This window comes from Gopherus flavomarginatus, chromosome 4 (assembly GCF_025201925.1).
Source record: "Gopherus flavomarginatus isolate rGopFla2 chromosome 4, rGopFla2.mat.asm, whole genome shotgun sequence".
Classification (NCBI taxonomy): domain Eukaryota; kingdom Metazoa; phylum Chordata; order Testudines; family Testudinidae; genus Gopherus; species Gopherus flavomarginatus.
The window spans coordinates 214,240,992-214,264,716 of NC_066620.1; the positions used below are offsets into that span (position 1 = coordinate 214,240,992).

Below are 23,725 nucleotides of genomic sequence, written 5' to 3' on the forward strand. Positions count from 1 at the left end.
TGACACCCATGGGTTGGGCAGGGCCGCCGAGAGCAGGTTCGGGCTCTGGTGAAAAATTTATTTTGGAGGGACCAGCTAAACAGGGTCGACAAAGCCGGGTCCCTTTCCGGACCGCTGGGCCCCAGTAATTTGTACCGGCTTTCCCCCCGCACCTTGTCAGCCTTGGGGTTGGGTCCATTGCATGGACAGGGAAATGGAGACTAATCCTAGCTTGGATAGCAATTCCCCCTGTGTCTTTGGGAAAGTCATTTAACAGCTCCATGCCTCAGTTTCCCCCTCTGTCAATGAATGACAATTCTCTGCCCTGTCACTGGGATGTTGAGGGTCCCTTCATGTCTGTGCATTGGAAAGCAGAGAGGTAGGAACGTGCAAAGCTGTATGTGCTGACTTCCCATTGAAATAGCATCTTCCTCCATTAAACACACAACACCGGACAGTCCAGTCAGGGAGCCGGAGTAGGGGAGACCTCACACAGCCTTCCCTCCCCTGGCTTCTGTGAGGTGGGTACGAACCATAGTGGCTCTCGCAGAGAACTTTTCACCCGGAGATCTCAAAGCACCTCACAAGCGCTCAGGTGTTTATCCTCCCCCACCTCTGAGGCAGGGCAGTGCCAGGAGCCCCCTCCTGGGGACGGGGAATTGCCCAGCAGGCTTCAGAGGTGCAACTTCAAAGCTATTTTGCGGGTGCGGGTGCGGATGCAACCGCAACCCTCCCCCCCGCAGCCTGGCTCCTGCAGACGCCAGAAGGTGACGCAGGGAACCTGGGGCAGGGCAGGGCAGGGAATGGGACCCGAGTCCCAGGCTAGCGGGAGGCGCAGGGACCTGAAGTCCAGGGCCGGGGGGACCCAGGAGTCCGGGAAAGGCGCCCCTCCCTGCCTGCCTGGCGGAGCGTGGAAGGCTGCGCGGCGCCCCCCGCCGGGGGCTGGCTGGAGCGCTGGGGCGCAGGAGAGGAGCGCACGGCCGGCCCCGGAGCGCGGCGCTGGGAGCTGCTGAATAATTGAGCGGCTCCCGGCCCCGGCCAGCGCAGGAGAGGCGGGCGTGGAGGCTGCGCTCCGGCGGCGCAGGGGCTCTCCAGGGCGCACCATGGCGCTGCTCGTGCGCCTCAAGGCGGTGACCGGGCTGCGGGGCAAGGGGGACCGGCTCGCCAAGGCGGCGTTCAGAGGTAGGGGGGAGCCGCTGGCCCGGGGCCGGGGGGAGGAAAAGTTCTCCGCGGGGCTGGGGGCGGCTGGGTCCCGCGGGGCAGGGGAGAGGCTGGGCTCGGGGTCCTGCGTTGCCCGGGCTCAGTGGTCAGGACTAGTGTCCCCACGCGGAGGACGCTGCAGATTCACCCCCCTTTGGCTGCCTTCTCGAGCCCCCCAGTCAAACAGCCCCCAGGTCTGTCCACGGGGAAAGACAGAGTCACCCGCCCCACAGGGTCCGGGCACAGCTTGGTCGTGCTTGGCGGTGGCCTGGTGGCTTGGCAGTGCCCCCCCCCGTTCTCGTCCCAGCTCTTCCACCTTCTGTGTCCCCCACTTGTGAAACGGGGATCCCCACCAGCTCCGAGACGGGCGGGGAAGAGACCCACCTTTGGGGTTGTGCTCTACGCAGGGTACGGAGTTGCCCGGGGTCCTGGCACAGGAGCTCGATTTTCCTTCCAGTCACGCCCCAGCAAAGGGGGCACATGAGCCAGTAAAGTTTGGAAACTGCCCGTGTGGCCCTATTGACCCCTGGCATCTTCCTAGGGCAGGGGTCAGATCCAGTGCTCAGGACACAGCAACTCCCTTGCCCTACTGGGGCTAACACAGCCTCGAAGACGGGCAAAGGGCTGAATCCGTACCTGAGACTGTGCCTCTGAGACCACTTGACTTCTGTCCTTATTGTCACATCGGGTTGCTTTCCAGTCTGTAACCCTGAGTTTCGTGCTAGTTTCTCAAAGGTGGTTGTGCACCAGTTAACAGTGTAAGATGTTTCTGTAGCACCTTTCAACCCAGGGACCCCACGGCATCAGATGTTTCTATAGCACCTTCCAACCCAGGGACCCCACGGCCTCAGATGTTTCTATAGCACCTTCCAACCCAGGGACCCCACGGCCTCAGATGTTTCTATAGCACCTTCCAACCCAGGGGCCCCATGGCATCAGATGTTTCTATAGCACCTTCTAACCCAGGGGCCCCACGGCATCCGATGTTTCTATAGCACCTTCCAACCCAGGGACCCCACGGCATCAGATGTTTCTGTAGCACCTTCCAACCCAGGGACCCCACGGCCTCAGATGTTTCTATAGCACCTTCCAACCCAGGGGCCCCATGGCATCAGATGTTTCTATAGCACCTTCTAACCCAGGGGCCCCACGGCATCCGATGTTTCTATAGCACCTTCCAACCCAGGGACCCCACAGCCTCAGATGTTTCTATAGCACCTTCCAACCCAGGGACCCCACGGCATCAGATGTTTCTTTAGCACCTTTCAACCCAGGGGCCCCACGGCATCAGATGTTTCTGTAGCACCTTCCAACCCAGGGACCCCACAGCATCGTACCCCCATGGAGCACCCAGCCCCTGAAGTGTAGGAGAGCAGCCACTGCACAGAGAGCAGGTTTGCCAGAGAAAACCAGGACAAACTCCTGTTCTGGCCAAACAGGCCATGGAGCCTGGGTGGCGAAAAGGCAGCAAGCTGTGTGGACCTGGGTGGAAGTGCCGGACTCTGGAAAGGGCCAGCGCTGAGTCAGATCTGCCAGGATTTGACCCAGTCGCTTCATGGAGTCCTAAGGTTTTAAACCAGTTAGTTTGATCAGCCCCTCCGCTCCCCCGAAAAGTGAGTGGCTAAGGGTTGTGAAATGAAATTGACTGAATGTGTTGTGGGTCCTAGATCCTGCTGGGAACCAGACTTTATCCAGGGCTGCTGTATTTATTCCCCCAATAGTGCTTTCTCCCAGCCTCATTCGTAGTCACCCGTAAGCCCACTAGGGATCCTCTCCTCCGGAAGGAGATGCACAAACCCCTTTCTGGAGAGTGCTGTATACGTCAGGGGAGCGGATCACCAGCTCACGGGCCTGGCACCCTGCTCTGGGCCCAGAGGACGGTCACCGGCAGCCTTGTGGCGGCAAGAAGAGGGGGCTTCTAACTAACGCTGGATAACTGTGTAACCGAGGAGCACTGCTCCGCTCACAATGTGTTCACCACAGCCGCTGTGACTCCAGCAGGGAACAGCGCAAAGAAATAGCTAGTGGTGCTTGTGCGCAGAGGTGGGGTAGTGGCCTGGGGGGCGGGAATCCTGGGGTAATTGATAAGTGCTTTTCTGTCCCAGCGCAGGTCTAGCAGTGAGAGCCCTGTCCTGCCCCTTCTCCGAGACCCCACCCCCTGTTCACTCCGTCCCCCCTCCCTCTGTCACCCACTCTCCCCCACCCTCACTCACTGTCCTCAGGCTGGGGCAGGGAGTTTGGGTGCAGGAGGGGGTTGGGCTCTGGGAGGGAGTTTGGGTGGGGGTGAGGGGTGTGGGCTCTGGGAGGGAGTTTGGTTGCGGGAGGGGGAGTGGGCTCTGGGAGGGAGTTTGGGTGTGAGGGGTGAGGGATGCGGGCTCTGGGAGGGAGTTTGGGAGCAGGAGGGGTGAGGGGTGTGGGCTCTGGGAGGGAGTTTGGGTGCAGGAGGGGTGAGGGGTGTGGGCTCTGGGAGGGAGTTTGGGTGTGGGACAGGTGCGGGCTCTGGGAGGGAGTTAGGGTGCGGGAGGGGTGAGGGGTGCAGGCTCTGGGAGGGAGCTTGGGTGTGGGAGGGGTGGGGGTGCAGGGTCTGGGAGGGAGTTTGGGTGCAGGAGGGGTGAGGGGTGCAGGCTCTGGGAGGGAGTTTGGGTGCAGGAAGGGTGAGGGGTGCTGGTTCTGGGAGGGAGTTTGGGTGCGGGAGGGGGAGTGGGCTCTGGGAGGGAGTTTGGAAGCGGGAGGGGTGAGGGGTGCAGGCTCTGGAAGGGAGTTTGGGTGTGGGAGAGGGTGAGGGGTGCAGGCTCTGGGAGGAATTCTGGGTACAGGAGGGGGAGAGGGCTCTCTGAGGGAGTTTGGGTGTGGGAGAGGGTGAGGGGTGTGGGCTCTGGGAGGGAGTTAGGGAGCGGGAGGGGGAGTGGGCTCTGGGAGGGAGTTTGGGTGCAGGAGGGGTGAGGGGTGCTGGTTCTGGGAGGGAGTTTGGGTGCGGGAGGGGGAGTGGGCTCTGGGAGGGAGTTTGGAAGCAGGAGGGGTGAGGGGTGCAGGCTCTGGAAGGGAGTTTGGGTGTGGGAGAGGGTGAGGGGTGTGGGCTCTGAGAGGGAGTTTGGGTGTGAGAGGGGTGAGGGGTGCAGGCTCTGGGAGGAATTCTGGGTACAGGAGGGGGAGAGGGCTCTCTGAGGGAGTTTGGGTGTGGGAGGGGGTGAGGGGTGTGGGCTCTGGGAGGGAGTTAGGGAGCGGGAGGGGGAGTGGGCTCTGGGAGGGAGTTTGGGTGCGAGAGGGGTGAGGGGTGCGGGCTCTGGGAGGGAGTTTGGGTGCGGGAGGGGTGAGGGGTGCGGGAAGGGTGAGGGATGCGGGCTCTGGGAGGGAGTTTGGGTGTGGGAGGAGCGAGAGGTGTGAGCTCTGGGAGGGAGTTTGGGTGTGAGGGGTGAGGGGTGCAGGCTCTGGGAGGGAGTTAGGGAGCGGGAGGGGGAGTGGGGTCTGGAAGGAAGTTTGGGTGCGAGAGGGGTGAGGGGTGCGGGCTCTGGGAGGGAGTTTGGGTGCGGGAGGGGTGAGGGGTGCGAGCTCTGGGAGGGAGTTTGGGTGTGGGAGGAGCGAGAGGTGTGAGCTCTGGGAGGGAGTTTGGGTGTGAGGGGTGAGGGGTGCAGGTTCTGGGAGGGAGTTAGGGAGCGGGAGGGGGAGTGGGGTCTGGAAGGGAGTTTGGGTGCGAGAGGGGTGAGGGGTGCGGGCTCTGGGAGGGAGTTTGGGTGCGGGAGGGGTGAGGGGTGCGAGCTCTGGGAGGGAGTTTGGGTGCGGGAGGGGTGAGGGGTGCAGGCTCTGGGAGGAATTCTGGGTGCAGGAGGCGGTGTGGGCTCTGGGAGGGAGTTTGGATGCAGGAGGTGGTGCGGGCTGTAGGCTGGAGCAGGGGGTTGGGGTGCAGGAGGGGGTCATGGTTCAGTGCTTACCTCAAATGGCTCCCGAAAGGTCACCCCCCCAGCTCTGTAGTGCCCCTCAGTCCCGACCCGCATCCCCCCATTATCCCAGCCATAGGCGCCAACTTCTGCTGGTGCCAGTGGGTGCTCGCCTCGCCTCTGCCCCGGCCCCGCCCTAACTCCACCCCTGCCCCTTCCCCAAAGTCCCTGCCCCAACTCCGCCCCCTCCCTGCCCCTATTGGACTCCTTCCCCAGCAGCGGCTCCAGGCACCAGCGCTCCAAGCACGTGCCTGGGGCAGCAAGCTGCGGGGGGCGCCCTGCCGGTCCCGGCGAGGGTAGCAGTCAGGTTGCCTTTAGCAGCTTGCCTGCGGGAGGTCTGCTGGTCCCACAGATTCAGCGGCAATTTGGCGGCAGGTACGCCGAAGCCTCGGAACCAGGGACCTCCCGCAGGCAAGCTGCCGAATCTGCAGGACAGGGACCTCCCGCGGTCAGGCCGCAGAAGACAGCCTGACTGCCATGCTTGAGGCAGCAAAAAAGCTAGAGCCACGCCTGTCCTTCCCCAAATCCCCGCCCCGGCCCTGCCTCCTCCCCTCAGTGAGCCACATTCCTGCTCCTTCCCCCTCCCTCCCGGAGCTTATTACCCCGCGAAGCAGCTGGGAGCTAGGGGGAGAAGTGGGGACGTGGTGTGCTCAGGGGAGGAGGTGGAGGTGGCGGAGGAGGTGAAGGTGAGGTGGGGGGGCGATGAGAGGAGCTTGGCTGCTGGTGAGTAGCAGAGCACTCACCAGTTTTTCCCCGTGGATGTTCCAGCCCCGGAGCACCCATGGAGTCGGAGCCTATGATCCCGGCCCTGGGCTCAGCCCCCCAGCGCTGCCAGTGCCCCTGAATCCTGACCCACAGCCCCCTGCTATCCCAGGCCTGCCCTCCATGGCTCTGCCAATGGTGCTCGATTCTGACCTGCAGCCCCTCTGCTCATCCTATCCTGCTCACTGCCTTACTCCCAGCTCTGCCAACATGTACTATTCCTGACTGGCAGCACCCTCGGCTAGTTCTGTTATGTTCACTCAGCTTTCCGAATCCTTTCTGTAGAACCCCATTGGCTTCATTCCTGTCCAGTTCCACAGGCCGCGTCCACAGCGGGGAGTCCCTGTGTCTGCTGAATTCATCCCAGCAGTGCAGTCCCTCTTGTGTCACTCCCTCCGCTTTGTGCCGGGAGACAGCAGCTCCAGCCAGCTATTACGGAGCAAACTTTGTGACTGTACCTCCATTCAGACCTGGCTCTGAAGTGCCAGGACCCCAGATGTATCCAGGCAGCCAGTTCCCGTGCAGAACTGGGCCTGATTTTGGCACGCAGTGTTGTCAGCAATCAGAGGCCCATTGTTTATTGGGGGCCAGTCGCTGGTGCAAACACAACAGGGGTCACAAGCGTGTAGCAGGCCTCCTCCTTCTTCTCCCGTCCAGCCAAATAACACTAAATCCTCATAATGGTAAGTCTCCGTGCAGAGTGCGCTTTGACTGTGTCTACACTCCACGTGAGGGGGTGATTCCCCTGCTCGCATGCACATACTTGCAGTGGCTGTCGTGGAGCTAGGTGAGGATAAAGCTGCATTCACCCGGCCATTGGCAGCAGAGTCACTGCTTAGCCATGCTGAGCACAAATCCGCCTGACAGCAGCGGGTACGTAATCGACATGGCTAAGCCGTGCCGCCGCTGCCCGTGCTCCCACAGCTACCCTGCTATTCACACTCGCACTAGTTCAAGGAGAGAGAGTGCCAGACTGAGCACACGGGTAGGGGACTCCCCACACACACACTCCTAGTGTACACACAGCCCGGGAGGATCCATGGCAGCTCAGCCAGAGCCAGGATGTTGAAGTGACCGGATCCAGGCAGGACTGAATCATGAGTCAGGCCCCCGGAGAGTGGTTTAGTTCACTGCAATTTTAAAAAATAATCATAGAGGAGTTCTTCTGCATTGCCTTCTGAGCCTCGAGGCCGCACGCAGGTCACATTTTTGAGCTTTACTCTGCAGCCCGGTGGGCTAGATATTTTCCTTTTTTTTTTTTAAACTGGAAGCTGAGATTCTCGCATCATCCGGTGCCTCCAGGAGCCTGAGGCTTTAAGAAAAAACGTCAAGGATTGTGAGACCTGCAATAAAATGGCGAGGGTTGGCAACGCTGCTCAGACACCCTGCCAGTGCTCCACGGATGGACACGATAACTTTCATTCACTGCTTAGTTCCACTGCAAATCTCAAGGAGCCCCTGAGCGATGGGAACAGCAGCCCCTTTGCTCGACTCTCCAGCTGTCCAGGGAAGGGCTCAAAGCTCTTTACAAGCTCTAATGGCCAGATCGCAACCTCATGTTAAGAACGGTCCCATGGGACATCGCCGTGGGACACCTGAAGCACGGCCCGCTTGGCAAGCACCCTCACAAGCTAAGGGGATGGAGACTGTACAAGTGCCTAGTTAGATCAACACAAAGTAATTACACAGGTCACCAGGTTCCCCTTTGTACCCCTTGTGCAGAGGAATACAACACCCCCAGATTGCGGGGGTCCCAACCCGCCAGTAGGTGTCACTGGAAACTCCACTAATGGAATTTCCTTCCTGAATTACTGCTGCACGGCACAGGGGCTGGTCTTCTGATCTAGCGAGGCATTTGTTCATCATAGTGGTGTCCGGACACCTATGGTAGGTGTTAGCAGTCCTTAGTCATCTTCAGGAGCAAAGAAGTACTCCTATTTGATCAAACACATGGCCACACACATGGCCAAAATGGCTCATGTTTTGCAAAGAGGCAGCCCTGGGGACAGATCTCAGGAACGTGGCCTCAAGAAGACAAAGCCAAGATTTTTAACCTAAATGAGTGGGCTGGTTTTCTGAGATGCTGAGTGAGCATCTGCAGCTGTAAGTGATGATTGTGGAACCTCAGTGCCTCTGAAAGCTCATTTTTTACATACTCAGCTTGGAAAATCTTGGCCAAAGCCTCTATCCCTTGCACTCATCTCTGCCAGTTGTGCTAATACTGAGTCCCGTGTCCCTTTGTGTCAGTAGAGGGCAACGTGATCATGTGACAGCAAGCTGGTGATTAGTGCTGGTCGAAAACCATCGCAGCCGGTGGGCGTTTCTCCAGAGATCGTTTTGGCCTTTTTGTGGAAAACCAAAAAAAAGACAAATATTGTCTTTCATAATGAAAACTTGGAAATCGCAGAGGAAAGCGGACACTTTCCATAGAAACGTTCCTTTGGTTGACAACCCAATTTTCCATCAAAGAAAAGTTTAGACGGACAACTTTGTACCAGGTCTCGTACCTCCCCCTTCCCCCACCCCCAAATTAAAACGAAAACATGATCTTTTGTTCAAAATTTTCTGCATCTTTCCATTTTTTAATCAGGTGGAAAAATTTCAGTTAGGCTTGAATTGAAATGTTTCATTTTTTCCCATGCCTCTCTGCCCCCATGCCCTCCAGGGAAAGGACAGGGAGGAGAAAAGGAGGAAACAACTTAGTCTGGGCTGTTTGCAGAAAGTGATTAATAGCCCTTCCCCCATCCCCACTCCACGGCAGGACTGATGTGAGAGTTGAAGCAGCTGGGGAAGGGAAGGAAAGGACCTAGTAGGACATCTAGCAATGTGATTGGTCCCCCTCCCGTTGTGGGTGAGTTTTTCAGGATGAGAGAGAGAAGGGTGTTATTCAGGGTCAATAGCTTTATTGGCATGGTCTGGACCACAGCATAGGAACAGGAATTGCCGGACTGGGTCAGACCCAGGGTCCATCTGCCTCCATGTCCTGTCTCTGACAGTGGCCAGCGCCAGATGCCTCAGAGGAATATGTAAGAGTCCCCCAGTCAGAAGTTATGTAAGAACCTGTTGGGAGGTGGGGGGGGGGGAGTTTCTTGGTTAGAGGTCAATTTATTCCCTAAGCAGGAAGGTTTATGGCCCTTCCTAACTCCTGATTATGTTTCAGTATTTCCTAGAATATCACTGGACATTCTCATTATCCATCTTTTAGTGAGTCCTGCTTAGCTGTTCGCCTCAGTGTTGTCTAGTGGCAATGAGTTCCACCGGCTCATTGTGCATTGTGTGAAAAAAAAATTTCTCCCACCAGCTTTGAATTTTCCACCTTGGTGTTTCAGCGGATGTCCCCTTGTTCTTCTGTTATGAGACACAAGCAGTGCCCAAATCGATACACCAGCGTGTCAGGGCTGAATTCTGCCCTCGGTTGTTCATTTCAGTGTCTGACTCCGATGGGGGTGCAGGAGGAGAGTTTACCATTGATCTCTATCTGTCAAGGTGCTTATCCAGCCCCCATTACTGTAGTACCTGAGCACCCCATGATCTTTAATGCATCAATCCTCACACCACTCCTGCAAGGCTCCCCATGTGACTGATGAGAAACCGCGGCACAGAACCTAAGTGACTTGCCCAAGGGAGTCTATGGTAAGGCAGGGAACTGAACCTAGGTGTGCCAAGTCTCCGGCTGGTGCCCTGATCCCCGGCTCAGCCTTCCTCTTGAAGTTACGTGACACTGCACGTAGGTGGAAGCTGTTCACTGAATGTATTTATTCCTGGCCTTTCATTTCTCCTTCACTAAGAGGGAACTTGAGAGACCCCCACACGGGCCTGTCTTTCTCCTCCTGTGGCATCCTCTCTCTCTCTCTCGCTCGCCTGCTGCTGCTTTGCTCATTCCTAAGACAGGTCTGTTTTCAGCCCCTTCTCTCCCCGAGATGCCTCTCCTCCGCCTGAGTGGTGCAAGCACCCGGACAGGCTGTCGATGCTGCGCGCAGGAGAGTTAGGAGCTAGCTGTGGCTTGGACAGCCTCACCGGTGCCTCTCTGCTTCCCCCTCCTCAGCTGTAACCTGGCCACTTTAAATGAGATCCCAGCAGGGGTGGAGAAAGGGAGCATTTCTCGCTGCTGGCAAGCTCAGGAATACGTCAGTAGACCCTCAAACCTAGGAACACAGAGTGAAATCCCTGTTTGTATCACCCCAGCACCTAGCGGTCACAGCTGTGCTCAGGACCTCGCTGTGCTAGGTGCTGCACAGACACCGAGTGAGAGACAGGCCCTGCTCCAAAGAGCTTTCCCAGTTTAAATAGACAAGACAGCCACAGGGTAGCAGGGGAAACAGGCGCTGAGAAGTGAAGTGACTTCCCAAAGGGCATGAAGTGGGTCAGTAGCAGAGAGGGGATTAAAATCAGATCCCCCTCCCTACCCACTGGGCCGTGCTTTCACTGCTTAGTATGCAAAAGTTCCTCTTTTGAGTGTGCATTCGGCCTGGCACCGGACACTAAATAATCCCCCATCTAGGGACGTCTAGGCACACAGCCGAGGGGCTAATTTCACTCAGAACAGATCATCGCCAAAAGGTCTCTCCAATCTTTAATGTTTATGATCCTCCAAGCTGCTTTTCAGTGGACAATCCTTCCTCTGCATCCCTCTCATGGGGTGGCTGGCCCCAGGAGCCAGGAATTCCCATGATGCACTGCCTCTCCCCACTCTGAGAAGAGACCGTGGTACCTCATGGGAGATGTAGTCTGACCAGAGAGCCCTGCCTCTAGAGGAGAATGGGAGAGTGAGAAATCTGAACTACAACTCCCATGAGACACTGCAGCATTTCCAAGTAGAAATATTGTGGGTTTTGCCTGACATTTTTCAGTATTTGAATTTTTGTCAAAAAAACAAAATTTTCTGTAGGTGGAGGGGGACCCATTTTTTGACCAGTTCTAGCTTCCTGCCTTTGTTGCGCCAAGACTCTGGGTAATTCTCTTCCTTTACAGCTTCATAGAATCGTAGAAGATTAGGGTTGGAAGTGACCTCAGGAGGTATCTAGTGCAATCCCCTGCTCAAAGCAGGACCAACCCCAAATAAATCATACTTTCCTTGAAAATATGTACCAGCTGTCTGGGCTCTTGCATTCCTCTACCTTCCCCTCCCGAGTTACCCTCCAGGAGAACGGGACTGAAATCAACAAGATGAAATTAATTAAAAACAATTGCAAAGTACTTCACTTAGGAAGGAAAAATCAAATGCACAACTACAAAGTGGGGAATCACTGGCTAGGTGGTAGCATTGCTGAAAAGGATCCAGGGGTGATAGTGGATCACAAATTGAATATGAGCCAACAATGTGGTGCAGTTCAAAAAAGGCTAATCTCATTCTGGATCTATGGACAGGAGTGTTGTATTTAAGATATGGGAGGTAATTGTCCTGTTCTTCTCCCAGCTGGAGTCTTGTGTCCAGTTCTGGACATGACACTTGAGTAAAGGTTGGACGAATTGGAGACAGATCCACAAAAACTGATCAAGGATTTAGAAAACTTGACCTGTGAGGAAAGGTTAAAGAAAACTGGACCTAGTAAACTGAGGGGGTACCTGATAGCCTTCAAATATGGGAAGGGCTGTTATAAAGCGGTTTGTGATCGGTTGTTCTCCACGTCCACTGAAGGTAGGAGAGGAAGGAATGGGCTGAATCTGCAGCAAGGGAAAGTTAGGTTAGATTTTAAGAAAAACTCTCTAGCTCTAAATAGAGTTAAGCTCTGGAACAGGTTTCCAAGGGAGGTTGTGGAATCCCTGTCATGGGAGGGTTTTAAGAACAGGCGGAACAAACACCTGTCAGGGATGGTCTAGGATTACTTGGTCCTGCCACAGTGCAGGGGGCTGGATTCGATGACCTCTTGAGTCAGACGTTGTTGTGATGCTGTATCCCTCCATGCTGTTAAGAAATTTGTGCCACTGTTGTCACATTTATTGGTGGAGACAATAACCAGCAATGCGTCACTTTCTTGCTCTTTTGGCTAATTCCTCAAAAACTCGGTAAACTGCTCGCAGCCTTGCAATGTATCTGCCTTTCAAACTGCAGGCTTCATGGCGTGGGGACCTGGTCTGTTGTCCTGCTGTGTAAAGCACTTCCAGTGCTAGAGAGATGATAACTGGTAGGAAACACTCAGATGGAAAACACTAGCGCTGAAAATTCACAAGAGATGCTTTTCTCTCTGAGTTGGTACTGAGCCAATACCTCAGGGTGGCGCTAGGGGGTGCTGTTCTCATGGGAGCCACGATCTTGCAGTTGGCACTGGTGAACACAATTGTCCTGCATTTTCCTTATGCTCCTCCCATCTGATTGTATCCGCCGGCTGTCAGTCTCAGACGTTGATTGTAAGCTCTTCGGGGCTGGGACCATGTTTGCGGTTGTGCCTTTGCTCTGGGGCTCTGGTTCATCACTGAGGCTCCTAGACTTTACTGCAATGCAACTAATAACATCAAGATCCTGCCCCTCGTGACCATTAGAGATCCCAGGGCATTTTCCCAGGACCAGGCGTGTTATTCAGTGTCTTGAAATAATTCCATTCATGCCCCATGTAGTTCAGTACCCGCCACATTCCGTCCTGAACAGTGTGCGTACTGTGAGCTGTTTGCAGGCTACCCCGTTCCACTCCAGAAGTGGCTGCATTTCAGTGGTGGTGAAGCAGTGATCCCTGAACACCGCTCACAGTTGGTTGTAATTTTCCTGTGGGCTTTAGGTTCAACACAAAAAGTGCTATGCAAATGCCAGTCATTATTATTACTTCTCTCTCATTGTTACAGCCAGCTGAGTGTTGCGGGCGTGGGTTGTTTTGTTTAGCTTCTCTTGCTGGCAGCTGGCATCTCCCCAGGAGTGCAGCCGGTGGGTGTGGAGCAGAGTGTTGTGTGGGTGTGCACTCCGTCAGTGGTAGGATTCTATGACTGCAAGAGAGAAATTAAGTCAGAAGACGGGCCAGGAGGTGACAGGTTTCCATGTGCATTTGAGCAGGAGGATTGCTCTGAATTGCTGCTCGACTTTAGTTCAAATAGGAGATAAAAAGTCACAAATCTGTAGAATCCTCCACAAAGGAGCCAGGAGAGGGAATAGTTTCGGCATAAAGGGATACAATTAGCGAAAGGCAAGTGTAGAGTGAATATTCTTCCATCCAGGGATCTCAGCACCCTCCCAAGCATTCATTTGTCCAAACAGACTCCCTGCGGGGCAGATCTGTACCTTCTGTACAGATCACAGCGTCTATTTTACATGCAGGGAAACTGAGTCACAGAGAGGTGTGCCGTGCCTCCGGTTACCCAGAAAATCAGCAGCAGACACTAGTGACAGTAGTCAGGTTTTTTCCGAGTTCTATCCATGAGCTGGGATCTCACCCTGCCGCATCTGGAAACATCCCCTCACTGTGATGTCTGCCAGGAGGTACAGCCGTCTCTCTACCACAGAATGCTTTCACCCCCAGGTGATAGGGTGGCCTTGTCTTTTATCATTTTTCTGGGTGAGTTCATTTGAGAGCCTAGCAATTGCCTGGTTTCACCCACACCATTGTTGGGGCATGCAGTGCGGTGGATGAGGCACCCCACATGTTGTGATAGACATGTGCAGGACTGTAACGGTTCCCACTTGGGGAGCCTGGCCTAGTGGTCATGGCTGCACCTCCTGACTGCCAAAGTTGTTGTGGGAAGGGGAGCCTGAGCCCTGCCACTGCACCGGGCTCCAACCCAGGGCCCTTTGGGCTACCAGTAGCCTGGCAACCAAGGCTGCTTGAGGCTGTTGTCCCTGGGCCTCTTCCTCTCGTCACTCCCCTTGGGGTCAGCTTAGTCCAAGGCCTTTGCCTGCTGCAGAAGCCCAAACCACAAGAGGAGGTTACCAAAGGCCAAGGTCCAGAGGATACTTCCCTTTCTGGTTGCCTCCGGGGTGGGTCCCCCCTTCCCTCAGGGAGGGCCCCTTTGGGCACCTGTGTCAGAATCTTAGGTTTCCCTCTGCTCTGCTGGAGCTTTGGGCTACAGGTCTCCTCACCTCCGGCTCTGCCCCCAGATAGCTAGTTCCCTGCCTTTTAATTGCCCCAGCAGATGGAACATTTGCTGCTGGTGGGGAGGGGTTGGCTGAGCCCAAAATAATCCCTTAACCCCTTGTTGCCTAGTGTGGGGTTTGTACACCCCATCACAAGGACCACTGGATCTTGAAAGGTGCATGGTGGGGGGTGTTGATCATTGCAGCTGTGGAGGTATGTCTGCTGGTTTTGTATCTGTTGTTCTGGCAGTGTCTGGTGCTGGTTTGAGTTGGTGTGTCCTGGTCTGTGGGGAGCTTGCTTCTGATGATGAGCTTGGAGAAGTTGGGGGTTGTTTGAAGGCCAGAAGAGCCCCCACCCCCAATCAGGAATAGGGTCCGGTGTGCCGGGTGCTGTACAGGCACAACGGTGGATGTGCTGACTGCCCTGAAGAGCATTAATACAGAAAGCCGAGGGGTCGTACCCCCACTGGCGATTAGTGGTGCCTGTACGCACAGGCACTTGACACTCCTGGACTACAGGCATCTGTTTAGATAGAAAAGATGCTGTTTATTCAATTTCCCTGGAGTTTAAAATGATTTCATGGGGGAAACGATTCATGAAGCAAAGACTTAAACAAAAGTTTTTGTGCAAGCCTAAAGCACGGCCCAATTTTCCCTTAGAAAGAGAACCCAGAAATCCAGAGGCTCAGTTCCCTCCTATAACTGCCTCATTTTGTAAACTCATCTCAGAGTCCAGTCGGAAAGGGGACGGTAATGCTGGCAGAGGATCACATGCTGGAACCTGGCTCCTTGTTATAACAGCTCAATAGCTGGTACAACTCTCCCCAGAGTTACCCCCACAAAGCTCTGTGCATGGTTGTGACGTTGCGGTTCTGGCGGGACCCAACTGAGAGTGCCAGTTCAGGACCAATTGCTCAAACAGGGCAGTCACAGCCCAAGGCTTGGGTTTTTCCACCTCTAAGGCAAACCAAACCAGCCAGACAAAAAGGACTTCGGTTTTACCCCACTGGCTAACCACAAGTCACACAAGCAATTTCCTTAGACACACCAGTCTCCCAGTATCACCACCAGTGCCAACCATCCTGGGATGAATGGTTATGAAAACCAACACCCCAGTAAAAGAAAAAGGTTCTCTCGATCCCAAAGGACCAAGCCCCAGACCCAGGTCAATATACCCATTAGATCTTACCCACAAATCACGCTGTTGCCAATCCTTTAGAATCTAAAATCTAAAGGTTTATTCATAAAGGGAAAAAGGTAGAGATGAGAGCTAGAATTGGTTAAATGGAATCAATTACATACAGTAATGGCAAAGTTCTTAGTTCAGGCTTGTAGCAGTGATGGAGTAAACTGCAGGTGCAAATCAAGTCTCTGGAGAACATCCCCCACTGGGATGGGTCCTCAGTCCCTTGTGTAGAGCTTCAGCTTGTAGCAAAATCCCTGCAGAGGTAAGAAGCAGGATTGAAGACAAAATGGAGATGAGGCCTCTGCCTTATATAGGCTTTTCCAAGTGTAAGAACACTCCTTTGTTCCTGCTGTGGAAAATTACAGCAAAATGGAGTTTGCAGTCACATGGGCCAGTTTCTGCACACACTGCTGAGTCACAGGGCGTAACTGCCTTCTCTCGATGGGATAATTGTGTAGGTGATGGTCCTTAATGGACCATCAAGCAGGCTAAACAGAGCTGACACCAACTTGTCTGGGATCTTTCCCAGTAACACAACATAAGTTTGCAATACAGACAGCATACAGCCAATATTTATAACTTCAACTACCAAAATGCTACAGACATACAGACAGCATAATCATAACCAGTAATCCGTAACCTGGTCTTAGACACCTTATGTGACCCCCTTTACCTAGGATTTGGTGCCGCTACAGGACCTTGGTTGCAACCCATGTTCTATATGGTCCCAGTTTATATCAATAACGTCACAATGGTATTGCAGATGCTCAGCTATCCTGGGAATTTTGGACCCTGGTCAAATACATACATGGTCCTGCCCGCTGGGAACATGTAAGGATTTAATAACCCAAGAAGCATGATTGCCTTTGAGTCACAGAGGGTTCGTTTGGATTCAGTGCCTTAAAACGAGCATTTTATTCACTTCTCTTTCTGCAGCATTGCCCAGTGGATGTTAAATAACAATACTGGCTCTGCAAAGTCAGAAAGGTTATTGAACCAGAACAGCTGAAAGCACAGTGTGAACCCTTTGATCGGATGGTGGAAATATTTATTAATTTCACACAGTCAGTAAAGGAAAAAAACATTAAAAAATTCCCATTGCCCATCCTGAGGGGTTACCCAGCACATCTGTCTGCATCCTCCCAGCCGGAGATTTGCTTTCAAACCTGTCATAATCCCCGCTGCCCCGGAGAAGTGAAACCTCTCAAATTCTCTGTGTTTATTTTGAATGAGTTAATGAAATTCACGAGACCTGATCAAACAATCGGAACAGGAGCAGCAGGAGCAGCTTCCAGGGGGCGGTTGTTTAAAGGCATGCTCTCTGCAGACGCAGCGACGTGGACTTTTAAATCCTCATTCCCTGACCTGTTTGCGTGGTCGGTTTACTGAGCAGGAAGAGTGAGACAGGGGGCCATGGGCTAGAGCTGTGTTTCAGCATTGAATTCTTAGAGCTGTTATTCCCTGGGATGGCTTAGGCCAGTGAAAACTCACCCAGTGTCACGGTTTGTTATAAACTTGGAGTGGGTTGGTCAAATGATTCCCTCAGATTCATGAGTACCGTGGGGAGAGACTGGCCCCCAGCCAAGCCCCTGCGGCTGAACTCCCCTGAACCAGGAAGTTGGAAATCCAAACCCAAACTCTCCTGAAGTTTGAGGTGTCCAGATTAGGACACCCTCCCTCCTTCCCCCGTGCAGTAAATAGGAGCGATGCAAATTCAGCTGCAAACTTTCTGGTTTGAATCCAGATCCAGAGTCTGGGTCTGTCACAGGGGGGTTGGAACCATTTGTACAGTGGGAGGGCTGAGAGCTATTGAATCAAACCGTAAACCCTGCATCTGATGGAAACCACGTCAAGCCAGGGGGTGTGACAGCCCCCTATCCCCCCCAGGTCTGTTGTCCCTCATGGTAAAGAAGAGATGGGACTTATACAGATGATACATATACAGCCGGGGTGCTCACTCAGTGTACACGTACCCCCCGTACAGATGGTGCACACACACACACACACACACACACTCTGCGTGCCCACTCAGACTCGAACCTGTTGCATCCATGCGCTCTCAGACGCGCTCCCACAGTGCAGTGCTGTTAGCAGGTCCTCTCAGGTCCAGGACAGCTCCTCCCATTCCCCCCAGACATCCTCTCCTCCCACTAACTCTTCCTCTCACAGTCCCCTGGTGCTTTGAAGTATCAAAGCTGTTTTCCTCTCTGCTTTCTGCAGGTCTCTCCTTCTACACCCGAGTACTTGAAAACTGCGAGGACGAGGCCAGGTTTGATGAGGTAAGAGACAAGCTGTTCTTCAGGCCAATTGACTTCTCACCATTCGGTTTGCAGGGATGGGTTGGGGTTTTTTTAAAATAATTCTCTTCCTGTTCAAACTTTAACACCCTCTGAAATGTATTTCCCCCTTTATTATAATGCATTATGAACAAATATTAATCCATAAAGCTGTAACCATGCTATCAAGTTCATAGTTGTGTACAAATACAGAGTTCTTTCGCTGACTCCCCCTCATGTCAAGTCCCTGGGTAGAGATGCAGAGCTCTCTTTGCTGACCAGCTCTGACAGCAGACCAGCTGGATCCTATCAGCTCCATCCTAAGAATGTAAGTGGGCTTGATTTGTCTGTCTGAGGCAAAGATGATTAGGGAGGGATCCTGCAGAGAAAACAAAACTAGTTACAGCTGATGAGCTTAAATTGATGTATGTCTTTTGGTTGTGGCCAGTTGTTTCTCTGCCCCAAGGGTTTTCACCTAGAGGGTGGTATAAGTAGTCTATAGTTCAACACGGTTGGAGGTTTCTGAGATAGTGGCTGCAATGCATTCAGTGTGCTGATGACTCCCAGACCTTTCTGATCTTTACGCAGTGTTATAGCCATGTTGGTCCAAGGATACTCGAGAGAGAAGGTGGGTTAGGTGTTATCTGTTATCGGACCAACTTCTGTTGGTGAAAGAGACAAGCTTTCGGGCCTATACAAGAAGAGCTCTGAGTAGCTCAAAAGCTTGTCTCTTTCACCAACAGAAGTTGGTCCAATGAGACACACGCAGCATTCCAGTGGAAATGGATCCCAGAGAGGTTTTCATGTGCCAATCTGATCGGTGTTGGTGCATTTGGGGAATGAGTCTCTAAAGAAAAGATCCCCCCTGTTTGCACTGAAATGGCATGAAAAATATTGCTGTCGGTAGTGGATTGTGCAAACCTTGCTGGCCATGCCCTTTGCCTTACCTAGACTTTAATTGCATAAAAGGGAGAAAATTCAAAGTTTAAGAGTCGCAGAGCAAATGCCTCAGGCTCCGGCTTGCTGCTCTCCATCACAACAGGGCCTGTTTTCACATGCTCACACAACCCCATGCAGCATTATGAGAAAGTGTTTATTTCTTTTGGCCTGAACGCCCAGATTTATTGACCTCAGACTCTCAATGCAGCACTTGGAAAGGATGTGAAAGAGCAATTGGATTTCAGAGAGTTTGTGCTTTTAAAATGTAGCTTTCTCTTAACGCTGGCAGCAGAAATATTTGGTGTACAATGACATAAGATCACAGATAAGCATGGACTAAAGATAGCACCAGCATATCGCACTGAAAAAGAGAGCAGGTGTTTCCTTTGATTTCTACTGTTTCGTTTACCGAAGATAAACTGCATGAGTGGGTTGTGAGCGACACCTTGAAACTCTTTAACCTTTTAGAGCTTTTCAGTTCATCTGTGACGATCCAGTTTTATTTCAGAGACCATTACAATCCAAGTTACAATAACTGCTACTGGAATACTTAGGGTATGTCTACACTACGAAATTAGGTCGATTTTATAGAAGTTGATTTTTAGACATCGATTTTATACAGTCGATTGCATATATCCACATTAAGCACATTAAGTCAGCAGAGCGCGTCCTCACTACCGTGGCCAGCATCGACTTATGGAGCGGTGCACTGTGGGTAGCTATCCCACAGTTCCCACAGTCTCCGCCGCCCATTGGAATTCTGGGTTAAGGTCCCAGTGCCTGATAGGACAAAAAACTTTGTCGCAGGTGATTTGGGGTACATTTCGTCAGTCGCCTCTCTCTCCGTGAAAGCAACGGCAGACATTCGTTTTGCACCAGACACCAGGGCAATTAGAAGAGCACAGGAAGGCGCGCTGCGCATCAGAGAGGCTTTGAAAACCAGTTTCATGACTGGCCAGGCTTCGGTGTGACAGTTGTGTGTGTTTCTCCTTGATGCAAACCCACCCCCCTTTGTTGATTTAATTCCCTGTAAGCCAACCACCCTCTCCCCTTCGAAATAAAGTAACTATTGTTTTGAAACCATGCATTCTTTCTTTATTAATTAAAAGAAATGAGATAATGTACAAGGTAGCCCGGGTGGGGTGGGGGAGAAGGGAGGGACAAGCCCACATTGCTTATTATAGCAACACTAAAAATCAAATTGTTTGAATGACAGCCGCCTGTTGCTTGGGCTGTCCTCTGCAGTGGAGTGGCTGGGTGCCTGGAGCCTCCCCTCTCCCCTGCGTTCTTGGGCGTGTGGGTGAGGAAGCTATGGAACATGGGGAGGAGGGTAGGCGGTTATACAGTGGATGCCACTGGGGTCTGTGCTCTTGCTGGCTTTCCTGCAGCTCCAACAGATGCTTCATCATCATGTCCATTTGCTCCCCCAACAGACGCGTCATCATGTCCTTTCCTGGCCTCTGCCACTGAATGCCTCCATGCATTATGCTGTGCCCTCTCAGTGCGGGAGGACTGCATGAGCTCGGAAAACACGTCATCGCGAGTGCGTTTTTTTCGCCTTCTAATCTGCGATAACCTCAGGGATGGAGATGATAGGGGGAGCGTAGAAACATTCTACGCTCTACGATTCGGGGGGGGGGGGGGCTGCATGGTCACCTGTGCTGCTGAATTCGCCAGGCTGACCAAACAGGAAATGAAATTCAAAAGTTCCCGGAGCCGGAGCTTTTCCTGTGTAGCTGGCTAGTGCATTAGAATTGAAAGTGCTGTCCAGAGCGGTCACAATGAAGCACTCTGGGATAGCTCCCAGAGGCCAATACCGTCGATTTGCATCCTCGCTACCCCAAATTCAAGCCAGCAAAGTCAATTTTAGCGCTGCTCCCCTCGCCGGGGAGGAGTACAGAAGTTGAATTTAAGAGCCCTTTAGGTCGATGGAACGGGGTTGGTTGTGTGGACGCGGTCATTTTTAAATCGACCTAATGCAGCTAAATGTGACCTAACCCCATAGTGTAGACCAGGCCTCAGAGTGTTGCTTCATTGAGTCTGTCAGTGCTGCTCCTGCTCTGCTGGAGAAACTCAATGGTTATTATTGTTTGTTAAGGATTTGTGTTTCCATAGTACCTGGGAACACTGGTCATGGACCAGGGCCCCACTGCGGTGGGTGTTGTACAAAGCCAGAACACAGAGACGGTCCCTGCTCTAAGAAGCTTACAATCGAAGTATAAGACAAGAGACAACAGAAGAAGACAGACAGACGGGGGGATGACCAGGAAACAAAGTGCGTGTATTGGTTGGCGCTGGTCTCGGCACCCAGCTACTTCCCTGTTGGCTAGTTTTGTCCAGGCGCAGGGCAAAGGAGGGTTGGAAGGAGGAGGATGTCATTTGGTGGATGGTTACGGGGAGCACCTCCCAAGCGTGAGGGGCAGCGGGGGAGAGGCAGCCCTTGGAAAAGAAACGAGTGGGTGACAGGTGTCGATAGTGAAGGAGGGAGGATGGGAAGGGTGGGTTAGACAGAGAAGGGCTTTCACAGGGAAGACCAGGAGCGAGAATTTTTAAGCAATTGATAAACTCGGGGGTTGTGCCGTATGACTGGAGGATTGCTAATGTAGTTCCTATTTTTAAGAAAGGGAATAAAAGTGATCCGGGTAATTATAGGCCTGTTAGCTTGACGTCTGTAGTATGTAAGGTCTTGGAAAAAATTTTAAGGGAGAAAGTAGTTAAGGACATAGAGGTCAACGGTAATTGGGACGAATTGCAACACGGATTTACTAAAGGTAGATCGTGTCAAACCAATCTGATCTCCTTCTTTGAGAAGGTGACGGATTACTTAGATAAAGGAAATGCGGTAGATATAATTTACCTAGATTTCAGTAAGGCGTTTGACACGGTTCCGCATGGGGAACTGTTAGTTAAATTGGAAAAGATGGGGATGAATATGAAAGTTGTAAGGTGGATAAGGAACTGGTTAAAGGGGGGACTCCAGCGGGTCGTATTGAAAGGTGAACTGTCAGGCTGGAAGGAGGTCACTAGTGGAGTCCCTCAAGGATCAGTTTTGGGACCGATCTTAGCCTATGTCCACACTACAGCTTTAAATCGATATTAGTAAAATCGATTTTATAAAACAGGTTTTATAAAATCGATTTTACGCGTCCACACTAGGGCACATTACTTCGGTGGTGTGCGTCCATGGTCCCAGGGTACCATCGATTTCCGGAGCGGTGCACTCTGGGTAGCTCAGTAAAAGAATAGGACCAATAACTTCGATATCCGTCCACACTAACCCTAAATCGATTTAGTAATATCGATTTTAGGGTTACTCCTTTCGTTTAGCTGGAGTACAGAAATCGATTTTAAGACCCCTTAAAATCGATTTTAAGTGCCTTGTAGTGTGGACGGTTACAGCGTTAAATCGATTTAACGCTGTTTAAATCGATTTAACGCTGTAGTGTGGACCTGGCCTTTTTTAACCTTTTTATTACTGACCTTGGCACAAAGAGCGGGAATGTGCTAATAAAGTTTGCGGATGACACAAAGCTGGAGGGTATTGCTAACACGGAGAAGGACAGGGATACTATTCAGGAAGATCTGGACCACCTTGTAAACTGGAGTAATAGAAATAGGATGAAATACAATAGTGAAAAGTGCAAGGTCATGCACTTAGGAATTAATAATAAGAATTTTAGATATACGTTGGGGTCGCATCAGATGGAAGCGACAGAGGAGGAGAAGGACCTTGGGGTATTGGTTGATAGCAGGATGACTATGAGTCGCCAGTGTGATACGGCTGTTAAAAAAGCAAATGCGATTTTGGGATGCATCAGGCGGGGTATTTCCAGCAAGGATAAGGAGGTGTTAGTACCGTTATATAAGGCATTGGTGAGACCCCATCTGGAATACTGTGTGCAGTTCTGGTGTCCCATGTTCAAGAAGGATGAATTCAAACTGGAACAGGTTCAGAGACGGGCTACTAGGATGATCCGAGGAATGGAAAAACTGCCTTATGAAAGGAGACTCAAAGAGCTTGGCTTGTTTAGCCTGGCCAAAAGAAGGCTGCGGGGGGATATGCTTGCTCTATATAAATATATCAGGGGGGTTAACATTAGGGAGGGAGAGGAATTATTTAAGTTTAGTACTAATGTAGGCACGAGGACGAATGGGTATAAACTGGATATTAGGAAGTTTAGACTTGAAATTAGACGAAGGTTTCTAACCATTAGGGGAGTGAAGTTCTGGAACAGCCTTCCGAGGGAAGTAGTAGAGGCAAAAGACTTTTCTGTCTTTAAGACAAAGCTTGATAAGTATATGGAGGGGATGTTATGATAGGATCGTTACTTTGGGCAATTGATCTTGGATTACCACCAGATAGGTCTGCTCAATGGTCTGCGGGGAGATGTTGGATGGGATGGGGACTGAGTTACTGCAGAGAATTCCTTCTTGGGTGCTGGCTGGTGAGTCTTGCCCACATGCTCAGGGTTTAGCTAATTGCCATATTTGGGGTCGGGAGGGAATTTTCCTCCAGGGCGGATTGGCAGGGGCCCTGGAGGTTTTTCGCCTTCCCATGCAGCATGGGGCACGGGTCGCTTGCTGGTGGATTCTCTGCAGCTTGAGGTCTTCAAACCAATTTTGAGGATTTCAATAATTCAGTCCTGGGTTAGGGGTTGTTATAAAATTGGATGGGTGGGATTCTGTGGCCTGCCTCGTGCAGGAGGTCAGACTAGATGATCATATTGGTCCCTTCTGACCTATGAGTCTATGAGTCTATGAGCTTGATGCGCTAGGGAAGGGGGAGCCATTGGAGGGATGCAAAGGGAGGACTGTAGCATAGGCTCCTCCCTTGAGATGTCCCTGCAGGAGAAGGACGCTCTGGGGGTTCACGCTCTGGACTGGGACTTGAGAGCTAACCCTGGCCCTGCTACACACGCATTAGGGCAAGTCCCTTAGGTACGTCTACATGGCAAGAAAAAACACCATGGCACCAAGTCCCAGACTCTGTGTGGGGGAAGGGTCTCAGAGGCCAGGCTCCAGCACGGGCCTGGACAGCCACACTGCAATTTTTAGCCCTGCAGAACAAACCCCGAGAGCCCAAGTCAGCGGCCCTGGGCCAGCCACGGGTATTTCATTGCAGTGTAGATGTATTTCAGTCTCGCTAAGCCTCAGTTTCCCAGTGTAAAATGGGGAAAACAGGACTTCCCTCCCGCTCAGGGTTGGGGTGAAGCTAAACCCATCCATTGAGGTTTCAGCTGCTCGGGTGCTATGGTGGGGAGCAGCACAGAAAAGCCTCTCGGTCATCACCCGGGTGCAGAGCTGGTCATGACCCCACAGGTCAGGCTGAATATCGATTTCCCTTGGATAATACTGAGCACTTACAGTGTGCTTTACAAAGACGGGTAGGTACAGCTCGGGCTTTCCAAAGAATCTGCTCTAGCTCAACCAAGTTCTGGGCTTCACTTAGGAC

The 23,725-nt window shown here is 52.4% G+C and overlaps 1 protein-coding gene across 10 annotated transcripts in view; it reads left to right on the forward strand.

Annotated features, from left to right (window-relative positions):
• Positions 1-1,064: 1,064 nt before the first annotated feature.
• OTOF (otoferlin) overlaps positions 1,065-23,725 on the forward strand; it is a 206,911-nt gene continuing 184,250 nt past the window's right edge. For all 10 annotated transcript variants that reach the window (XM_050948699.1, XM_050948692.1, XM_050948695.1 and 7 more), the window contains exons 1-2: positions 1,065-1,161; positions 17,279-17,337. In XM_050948699.1, the coding sequence (XP_050804656.1) occupies positions 1,083-1,161; positions 17,279-17,337 (138 nt within the window). In that variant the 5' untranslated portion in view covers positions 1,065-1,082. The remainder of the gene's footprint in view (positions 1,162-17,278; positions 17,338-23,725) is intronic.